Genomic DNA, 11,472 nt, shown 5'->3' on the forward strand with positions numbered 1-11,472 from the left:
AAAAGAAAGAGGCATTGCCAATTGATTAGTTTGAATTAATTAAATCTCTGTTAAGTTAGGTCCCTACTAATTCAATATTTCCATTGTCAGTGTGCAAAGGGGAAATTGAAAAAAAGGCTAGCATGTGATAAGTTATATTTCAATTCCATTTTGGCAGTCATATTGCTATTCTCAAATTTTAGTTCCAGAGCCAAAGCAAAAGGCATGGGTCCAATCTCCAGGAAAAGTTGCTATGTGGGAAGAGCTGTGTTTGGCTTCACGAACTTTAGTTCTATTATGTTTGTCTCACTGGAATAGGTGTGAAGAAACAACTTAATCATTCAGAAATGTCCAGGTCACATGGCTCAGCTGGTCTGCATCCCCCTGTATTCCCTCACCACCCCAGCCCATCTCCTGACACTGTATTGTCACATGAAACCACTCCAGTTACTTTTCACCATTGTTCCCCTCTAAAATTTCCTGTGTACTTTGCTCCTGTAGGTTCCTTATATATTTTTGAAATCGTACAACCAAAGGATCAACCACACCAACTAACTTCCTCCTGAAGGACTTGACATCATCCTGCTCCTGTTCAAATCTATGTAGAACCCAGGTGCTGTAGCCACATCCCTCCCTTTCCTGCACTCTCTAAAAACTTCATTAGTCTTATTCAAGCAATAGGTTTTTTCTACAAATTCTAGAAAATAAGGCACATAGAGGCTTTGAAAGCCTGTGGGAACATAAATTAATATGTAAGACAAGGTAGAAATGGGGTATGAAATACAGAATTTGAACTTAGACAACACATATCAATGAAAATGAGCTTGTCTTCTCATTCTTTGTTCAGAAAGCCACAAGTTGCTCAATGCTAAGAAATGCTTCAAGAGCAGCTCTAGAAGCAATAGAACTAAAGGTGAAATTCTAGTTTTATTATCATTTATTTCATTAATCTGTGTGTGTGTGTGTGTGTGTGTGTGTGTGTGTGTGTGTGTGTGTGTGTCAGTACTGGGGTTTGAAATCAGACCTGCACACTGTCCCTTTTTTATTTAGGCTAGTGTTCTACCCCTTGAGTCGTAGTTCCATCTCCAGCTTTTTACTGATTAATTGCAGGTAAGAGTTTCATGGACTTTCCTCCTCAGAGGGCTTTGAACCACAATCCTCAGATCTCATCCTCCTGAGTAGCTAGGATTATAGGAGAGAGCCCCCAGAGCCTGATTTTATTATTGAATCTTTTTTTAATGTAACTTGTCAAGTATACATTCTTTTTTTTGTAATTACATTTTATTGTGTTTTCTATTTAAAACATACTCCTGTGGTAGGTAAGTTTATAATTGCAGATGGCTCAACCTTTTGTATTTAAATAGAAGTCCAACAGACCTAAACTCCAAGGAGTTGCCTTTGTTCAGTAACTGAACAAAAAGTATATTTTAGATTGGGTTCTTGAAAAATTATTAAAACCCTTTGATAATTTAGAATTTTTTTTGTAATTCAGAATAGTGAACTCATACAAGAAAAACAAAGATTTTCCCTCTGATAAATGCCAGACATTCTATTCAATACCTTAGAAGAATCAAATTTAGTCTTCAAAAAAACTTTAAGAAGTGCACTTTTTTAAAGCTGCTAACTTTCACAAGTATCAGAAAATTCAACATAAAGAAATTTACAGCAAGAAGTTATTCTTGGTGGAGCCAATATCACCAAGAATATAACTTTTAATAACCCCAACTCTGTGAACTCTGTGTCATGAGTCTTATGGTTGGATTGCTCTTCTACTCAAAACCCTTGAAATTCCTCCTGGCACAACATAATTACTTAGTTGTATACAAACATAGAAATGTTACCTTATCATGGACTCATAGTAGGTTGTTTGCAAAATGGATGGTTTGTAAAACAAAATGTGGGTCTCACAAGTTGAAGAGAAACACAAAATAGCTGCCATATTTATAGCTGAAAATTACCCATTAGAATGTTTTTTTCTTCATTTAAACAATGGGAAACTTTTAAGAAGTAAGCAACATAACAGTGTTTTATGTAAACTGAGCTCCAGTTCTCAAGATGTTCACTATAAACTGTAAACTATTTCAAAGATTGTGTTATTGGTACTAATTTCTGGAACCAAGGCTCCTTACCATTCTGTCCACGGGGAAATTGAACTTGTGATCTTTCTTTTTTTTATATTTGTAGGGAATGTTTATTTTTTTCTCAAATTTTTATTATCAAACTGATGTACAGAGAGGTTACAGTTTCATATGTTAGGCATTGGATACATTTCTTGTACTGTTTGTTACCTTGTCCCTCATACCCCCCTCCCTCCTCCCCCTTTCCTTTCCTCCCGAGGTGTTCAGTTTACTTACACCAAACAGTTTTGCAAGTATTGCTTTTGTAGTTGTTTGTCTTTTTTTACCCTGTGTCTCTCAATTTTGGTATTCCCTTTCAATTTCCTACTTCTAATACCAGTATACACGGTTTCCAATATACTCAGATAAGATTACAGAGATAGCAAGTATACATTATTATAAGTATATACTTATTATGCAGTTTCTAAGTGTGGAAAAATAAATATGTGTATAAATATGTATGTTTGTGTGTGTATGCATGTGTATGCACTGAAAAGCTTACTGTCTATGCTGCTGAGAAATTTTATCATGATAATTTAAGACACAAAGTGAAGAAATCTGACCAAAATAAACTGCCTGTTACTGAATTAATATAAAAAACAAGTAAGAATTTTTAAAATAAGCACTTTGAAAAAGATTATTTTAGAGGGCTTAACCAGTTTGTAGGAACCAAGTATTCTTCTTTCTAAAAACAAAGCAAATAAGCAAAAGCCCAAAGTAAAACATTAGCAGCAACACTACTCTAGAATTATTTTTATGATAGCTGATGAAATTAAGCATGTCTGTGTTATTTTTGTTAAAAAACCAATATGCCAGCACTAGCAAACACTATTCAATTCTGCTTCCTTGAACCAGATGGCTAATCATTAAGAAACATCAAAGATGCAGCAGGTCTTGCTTTCACACAGCCACTGGTATATTCCAAACCTCTTCCTGTCCACTTCACCTAGTTCCATGGCTCAATCTCATCTGAGTGACAACATTTAGTCATGTCTATACTCATTTACTGTGCCTAACAGTAGAAAGTTTTAACCAGACCACCCAAGAATCATTCTGTTTCTCATGCAATAATGTGACATGGAGTAGATCTGATATGTTTAAGACATAGAGAAAGAAATGTTTCAATGCCTAGAAAAATGTAAACCTTTCCACGGTGAACTAAATTATATCCCAGCAAAATTCATGCGTTGAAATCCCAGCCCCCAATGTGACTATTTGGAGAAAAGACTAATAAGGCAGCAATGGAGGATGAGTAAGGTCACTGGGGGGAGTCTTTCATCTCATAGGATTAGTAACCTTATAAGAAGTGACAGCATAGAGCTCTTTTTTTCCCCTGTAATCTGCCATATTGACTCAGAAAATCAGCATCTTTCCACAGTTTAGCAAAAGACTCCTCACAAGAAATCAGCGACCAGCACCTTAATGGTAAATTTTTAACCTCCAGAAATATGAGAGAAATAACTACCTCCACTCTACAGCATTTTGTGATAGCAGTCCAGATGTACTAAGATAGACCTTGGTGGTGAGAAGTGGAATGAATGGGAGGAATGTGGAAGCAGCTTTGGAGCTTGGTATTTGTAGAGGGTGGAGTTTCAAATTGTATGTTAGAAGGAGCTTGGATTTCTGTGAATCAACTGTTGGAAGAATATGAATGTTGAATACAATTTCAATGAAAGTGAAACTGAAAAGGAGAGAGCTGGAAAGAAAGTCTTTGTCTTCTTAAAGGATAAATAGGCCAGGTGCTAGTGGGTCAAGCCTGTAATCCTAGCTAGTTAGGAGACTGAGGTCTGAGGATTGTGAGTAAAAGCCAGCCCAGGCAGGAAAGTCCATGAGACTCTTAAATCCAATTAAGCTAAAATTAAAAAAAAAAAAAAAGTAGAGATAGGTATCAATTGGTAGAGCTGTGGCCTTGAGCACAAAAGCCCAGAGACCGTGCCATGGTCATGGGGTCCAACCCCTGGACCAGCATTGGGTGGGTGGTGGGGAAGAGAGAGAGAGAGAAAGACAGAGAGAGAGAGAGAGAATAAATACAGATTATTGGTTGGAATATAGCCATGAAAAACAATGCTGAGGGTCTGGGAATGTGGCTTAGTGGTAGCGTGCTTGCTAGCATGCCTGAAGCCCTGGGTTCAATTCCTCAGTACCACATAGAAACAGGAAGTGGAGCCATAGCTCAAGTGGTAAGAGTGCTAACCTTTAGTAAAAGAAGTTCAGGGAAGTACCCAGGCCCAGGTCAAACCCCAAGACTGGCAGAAAAAGAAAAAAGAAAGAAAGAAAAAGCATGCCGAGGAGGAGTCAAACAAAAAAGAGAAATACATTTTTAGAAACTGAGGAAAAATTAACCTTCTTTAAAAAAAAACATGCAAGGAAATTAGTTGAACTGTGTTCTAGTTTTTTGGGTTTTTTTTTGACAAAGAACTTACAGGATATAAAATTGAGATGCTTAGCTTAGGTTTTTTTCTAAGCAAAGTGGTAAAGGAGTGGTTTGTTTCCTCATGAATTCTTATAGCAAAATGTGCTTACTTGTAATAAAATAGAAATAAATCAAAAGGAATGAATTTCAAGATTTGGAGAATTTTCAGCCTACCTTTGGTGCATAAAAAATGAAAGCTAGTTCTGAAGAGAACCCTAGGGGTGAACCTAAACAAACATTTGATTAGCATGGGTAGGAACCATAAAGTTAATCAGATACCTCCACAGAAGTCAGGAATAGAGATGGAATAACAAGAGTGCTACCACTGAAGGAGACACTGGACAATATGGAGACTTCTTGTGTGCCACAGAGAAAAACCATTCTCTACTCTTTCAGAAAATGGACAATGACACCTGAGAAAATCCAGAGATTATGAGGGCTACTTCATCCATTTGAAGAACAGCTACACCATCTCCATTTCAGCAGGCCAGGAAGGCTGCAATCAAACATTTGGGAGTGGAACCATCCTGCAGAACCATGAGGATGAAAGACCAGAGGCAGAACTGTCACACCAGTGTGTCTAGAAGGAGGAGATCATCTAAGCAAAGGTTATTCTGTGCTTTCATATCTTGCTTACATTTTTGCATTTGATTGGATCCCATTCCTCTATCCTTTCTTCTTATAAATCTATTTTGGAATAAGAACACTATGTCTATACCATGTTATACCTATAGTCTTATCCATATATCATCATAAGTTTTAGGTAAGACTTTAAGGTTTATGTTAGACTGAGTGTAAAGACCTATAGAGCTCTTGGAATATAGTGAATGTATTTTTCACATGTGATGAAGACAGGAATTCAGGAGAGACCAGCAACAGAATGCTGTTCATGAATTGTGTCTTCCCCACAATGGGACTGCATTTCACTACAGGACCTATACAAAGGAAATCAAGGTTTAACATGAGGTTTAACAGTGAGTCATAATCTGATAGGATTAGAGTTTTTATGAGAAGAGATATGTGTCAAGTTCTCTCTGTGTCTCTGTCTCTCTTCTATCTCTCTCTTATTTCCACACTCTCCCCTCCCTCTCTTCTCTCTCCTCTCTCCCCACTACGCATACTGAGAAAGTGTCATCTACATACCAGGAAGATAATATATAACAGGAACCACGTTTGTCAGCATCCTTCATCTTGGACTTCCCCAAAATGTAAAAAATGAATTTGTGTAGTTTAATTTACCATGTCTGAAGGTCAAAGCTCCAGGCTAACACATGGGGATTTCAGAGCTAAGATGTCTTCACTAGTTATCCTTTAGCCAATCTAGGGAGGCAAGCCTCCTCCTCTGCCAAACTTCTAATTATCTTTTCTTAATTTATACCTCTTCTTGGCATCTAATAACAGCTAACTTAAAACAAATGTGCTTTAAATTTATTCTGTTTATTTTCTGTCTTCTCTGGTGAGAACATAAACTCCATGAAGACAGGGATTTCTTTTCCTTCTTTATTCTTTGTTCTATTTTCTGCATTGGGAAGATAAAACTTTTCTTTTGAACATTAACTTTTAGGAATATTGAACTCATTCTAGCATTTCAGGCAGGACAAAAATAAAACAGCATATAATAAAGAAGTCAAAAACTTTGCATTAATCAAAATTAAAAATGACTGAGACCTTGTAAATGACATTATTTACACAATATCTTATAGCAAAAAGTACCCATATGAACACTGGACTTGATTAAAATTTCACAAGGAAAAGAACTTCCAGAAACAAGGATTTTTGCAGAAATTTTCATCATGTAATGCTCTGGCCAGTTATAAGAAATCAAAACCATTTTTTTGCCTTGTAGGGAAATAAATACTCTGAAATGATGAACACAGATCCATTTAAGTATGATAGTTACCATGTTGCAATTTATTTTAATGTAAATTGGTTGTTACATACTGAGTTAGTACAAAGATTATTTCTTTAAAAATACAATCAAATGCATAGAAAAATATAAAAACTAAGTGCACAGTATTAAACTACATGATTTTTAGCTAACAAATCTTTGGATTGTGAAAGCACCACTTAACTCTCTATTTGAAATCTGGCAACAAACTCACTGCCAAAAAGCACACAGTGACCTGAATTACATCATTCCCCCAGAAAACACAGCATGTGCATTTGTAAGGCATATACCTGTTCAACAACATACCAGCTTATTTTGGTGCCCACTAAATGTCCAGCATTATCCACACAAGTTATTTAGACATTAATGTTTTCATTAAAAAGAAAGATCTCTTTCCTGTTGACATTCCACATTTAGAGAAATCTGTCAAATAAATTACTGCAAAGTGTATTTTCAGCTAAACTTTATAACGCTTGAATTACATAATCGAGGGCGAATAACCTTTAAAGTAAAAGACAAATGGCAAAATTTAAGGGCACTTAATTTGCATAAATGTGATGTTAACAGTCTTTTCCTGATTACATGTTTCATGCTTAGTTTGTGTCAAGCATGATGTTAAGCCTTTAACACTCAAATCAGTTTTTATTTATTTTTTTATTTTATTTTATTATTTATTATTATTATTTTTTTGGCCAGTCCTAGGGCTTGGACTCAGGGCCTGAGCACTGTCCCCGGCTTCTTTTTGCTCAAGGCTAACACTCTGCCACTTGAGCCACAGCGCCACTTCTGGCCATTTTCTGTATATGTGGTGCTGGGGAATCGAATCCAGGGCCTCATGTATATGAGGCAGGCACTCTTGCCACTAGGCCATATCCCCAGCCCCTCAGTTTTTATTTTTTCCAATTTTATTCTACTATAACTGGAAAAAGGAAATGGGGTGTGTGTGTGTGTGTGTGTGTGTGTGTGTGTGTGTGTGTGTGTGTGTGTGTGTGATGTTCTTATTCTGGCAATTGCTCCATATTTTCATTCTTATGTTGTGATTTCTGTTTTAAAATAAACATTGATGTTTTATAATCTTGCGAGTCTAAATCTCATTTTCAGTTTCAGACTCAGGACTTGAATTTTGGAGCTTTCCTTCATACCAATATTCATTGTGGCCTTGATCTCAGGGACAAGCTACAACAGGACTTTATATAGTGCATGCTTTGGTTTTCCTTTCATTAAATACAATATTAACATCTGACACTCAGGTTATTGATTTTCAAATGTTACTAAACTTGAGCTCTACACATTGAAATGCTTCCAAATGCAACTGCACAGATAATATTTTGTCAGCATTAACAGTAAAATAAAACAAACTATCCATCGATTAACTATTATGAATGACTCATGATCTCTAACAAATTACAAAATGGTCTGCAATGCATGAATTCAATTATAGGCCAAAATTGCATGGCAAAATATCATTTTACACATATCAAAATATATTTTCTTTTCTTGACTTTCCTTGACTCATGTTTATTTTCCAGTGACCAATGGATTAGAGATGGTGAATATTAGCACCATCCACCACTGCAATAATTCAATTAGACAAAGTAGAGAATATTACATCCAACTTTCCCTGAAATAGTATTTGATGAAAATATGAGCCAGCCTTGCTCATATTAATTTGTACTGGTGATGAAGCATCTAAGATCATTCTTCATATTCATTTCAATAATAATTAAAATGATTAACTTCTGGGGAAAATTTACTATTCCTAGATTTCATTACATTGTCCTACTAAGGATTTAGTGTTAAAATTAAGAACCGTGTGAATGCTTATCACACATTTGTTCTGCATTACTTCCATCCACACAAGCCCTGAGATTTCTTCTTACAGATGCCTGTGAAAGACATTAAATGACTAGTCTATTAATGTTATTTTCAATTTGTTTATCCATCTCAGTTTAAAATACCTTACAGTTTCTTATATTGGCAATTTCTAAAGCAGTTAAAAACATTATTAAGGCTACAGCACAATTAGAAGCCTATTTATGAAAATATTTTTCTTTCCTGGGTAAGACATGTTGTTAGATAAAAACATGAGCCTGTATATTTGTATGCAATTGGAAATATATATGTCCAAGCATGCAAACAATAACTTATACAGAAGCCATTAGAGTTCATTGATTATCTTGTTGGCCTGGTAAGTTTACCGATATTCACATATAAGCTCTCTCACTTGTTTATCTGTCTAATTAGGTATGGATAGATAAAACATAATATGTTTTGTTAACTTTGTCTCTGAAATAAAATCCAAAATTACTACAACAAAAAGTACACAAAGATACCCTATTTAGTGGTACTTTCTCATGTAAGCATCCTATTTGTGAAAAAAATGCAAGGTAGAATTTCCACATTTTCTGGCTTCAATAAAATTGAAGCAGAAAACAGAGCTTCGGGATAGACAATGTGGAAACTAGGGCATATTGGTGCGCAGATCCTAAGAATTTTCTAATATTTCCAACCAAAGAGACCAATGTTTAAACCTTGGTTTTATTGAGCTACTACTGTTTTCTTCCTAATGTGAGGACCTTTTTCAGTGCTTTCAGGGTGAATGTGTTGAAAATATGAAGATAGATGAATTTATAGCTTGCCATTATTTTGGTGCTCTATTTCTGTGAATATCATGTTCATAGCATTTACAAATGGCTTGTAATTATTTCAAATCAATTAGGATGAAGGTGCTTATCAGTTTTCAACATCAGCTTACAGCAGAAGAGTTGTGAAACAATATACAATGCTGTGATAAAGCAAAGAAGTCATGTATATTCTCAGTTTACTCTAGCTAAATGCATGTGCATTTCTTTATCAAACAACAAAATGAATCTGCTTACTAAAAAAGGAAAAGGAAAAAAAAAAAGTGTTGACAAAGCTTGACCAGTGGCAATGCAGTGACTAAGCCACCCCATTCTTATTGTAGCAGAGGTCACATGCAGGGTTTGTACAAAAAACATTGTGCAAAATGCCAGTATGTGCTCTTTCTTCAGGCCGGATACCAAAATCAAGATACAGACAGGAATAGGTGGGCCTCACACTTCACTGTGGTCACTGAGTTTGTTCAAATTCTGAAAGAGAAGAGGAAGGCATAGCATATGCTGTTCACTCAACTTTTAAGTCACTGCCAAAGTAACCACACTAAGAAAATGGGCGATCCAGCTGGGCACTAGTAGCTCTCACCTACAATCCTAGCCACACAAGCAATTGAGATCTGAGGATCACAGTTCAAAGCCAGCCTAAGCAAGCAAGTCCACTAGACTCTATCTCCAATAAACCACCAAAGAGCCAGAAGCGGGACTGTGATTCAAGTGGTAAACTGACAGCCTTAAGCAAAAAAAAAGAAACAAAGAAACAAAGAAAAGAGGGATGAAGGAAGGGAAGGAAGAGAGAGAAGGAGGGAGGGATGGAGGGAGGGAGGGAGGGAAGGAGAGAGAGAGAGAGAAAGAGAGAGAGAGAGGGGCTAAAGAAAAGAACAGTGTCTAGGCCCTGAGTGCAAGCCTTAGAACTGGCAGAAAAAAGAAGATAATCCATGAGGCATCAAAGTAAATAAAGTGGCTTAAAACTACAGGTCCAAAAATCACATTAGTGATTGTTATACTAAGCCAAATGGTACACTACCTTCAGCCTTGATTTTCTCATTTCTAAAAATGGCGTCTTCCACTTAAGGCTGTGGCAAGTTTGGTTAGTTAATGTACATAATGCTGTTAGAATATATTTAAAACACAGTGAGCACTCAATAAATATTAGATATGCAACAATAATAATAATTACAAATAATAGTGGTATTATTATTATTACTTGGTAAATACATCCTATTCTGACTGAATATAATAGAGATGACCCTCAAAGGCATCAACTGTTGTTCTAGGGATGGGGAAAGGTAAAATGATTTAAGTCAAACAAAATGTTGTGGAGAGCACAGCTCTGAGTGCATTTGTAGTACTTTGCCACAATGCCTGGCATTTGCAAGGTGTGACAGCCCCACTTCCAGCCAGGTGAGCTCTACTCTGCAAATAAGTTTTCCAAGGAAAAAGTCAAAGTAGACTAGAGGGAAGGGCATTTGAGCAGAGATACAAGCCTAAAAATCCACATGTATAATGTTTCTATTCTTGGACATTTGAGAGAGGTGAGTTGTGTCCTGGGAGCAGCAGCAAAGTAAGCAGCTCTTAACTTGACAGGTGACTGTTCAAGCCTCTATGCAGTGACATTTTGAAAAGAGCCAAATGTATGAAGCACTTACTCAGAGCTGGCCTAAGAAGAATAGAAAGTTTCTTTATTCATACCAGAGAACTGAAGTGGAGGAAAGAAGGGATTAGGCGTTTTCAAATGCCAGAGAGAGGTAGAAATAGAATACTTTAAAAAAAAATGCACATCCTTTGATACTATATTCTAGATTTCCATACAGCTCTTACAAGCTAACTCGCTCAACTCACCTTATTTGAGTAGATGTGACTTAGGGCTGCAGATACTGAATCAAAAAAAATTGGTTTCTCTGAGTCCAGGTTTCCGCAGTACGTCATTGCTTTTATCAAGGAGGCTGTAAGAGAGCATAAGTAATACAAAGATGAGGAGCAGCAGAGCGTCACATTCAATGTCAGCCAAGGAGACTCTCTTACCTGTGCCATTGGCTAGTGATACATCCACATTCCTGCCCTTGCAATCCGTGTAAACCTGGAAGAATTAAAAATAATATACTCAGGATCAATTCAGAACAGCTGACAAAGGAACAAGTAAGTCTTCAGAAGGAAGGCGTTTCTACAAATTCCATGCTTTGAATTCAAACCACCAGAGGGAGGTATTGTTACACAGTTGGACATAATCTAAAAGATTAAGGTTGATAAAATAAAGGCATCCACCTTTGCCTACGTTTGGCTGCGTATATTTTCTAGTTCATGTGCTAAAACTCAACACATCTCCTTCTTATTCCCATAGACATAAACTAAAACGGCACCTAAGAAAGTGTTGATGTCTCTTGACCTATTGCTGACTTTAATGTTTTCTAAGAATTTGAGAATATTCAGTCTCTATTGATC

General features: G+C 36.3%; 1 protein-coding gene across 1 annotated transcript in view; it reads right to left on the reverse strand.

The window, feature by feature from the left end:
- Positions 1 to 7,410: 7,410 nt before the first annotated feature.
- Slc26a7 (solute carrier family 26 member 7) overlaps positions 7,411 to 11,472 on the reverse strand; it is a 122,881-nt gene continuing 118,819 nt past the window's right edge. Inside the window, exons 17-19 of the mRNA XM_048358871.1 lie at positions 11,056 to 11,110; positions 10,873 to 10,976; positions 7,411 to 9,507 (exon numbers count right to left, since the gene is read on the reverse strand). Of these exons, the coding sequence (XP_048214828.1) occupies positions 9,472 to 9,507; positions 10,873 to 10,976; positions 11,056 to 11,110 (195 nt within the window). The 3' untranslated portion in view covers positions 7,411 to 9,471. The remainder of the gene's footprint in view (positions 9,508 to 10,872; positions 10,977 to 11,055; positions 11,111 to 11,472) is intronic.

Source organism: Perognathus longimembris, chromosome 12, assembly GCF_023159225.1.
Source record: "Perognathus longimembris pacificus isolate PPM17 chromosome 12, ASM2315922v1, whole genome shotgun sequence".
In the NCBI taxonomy this organism is placed as follows: Eukaryota; Metazoa; Chordata; class Mammalia; order Rodentia; family Heteromyidae; genus Perognathus; species Perognathus longimembris.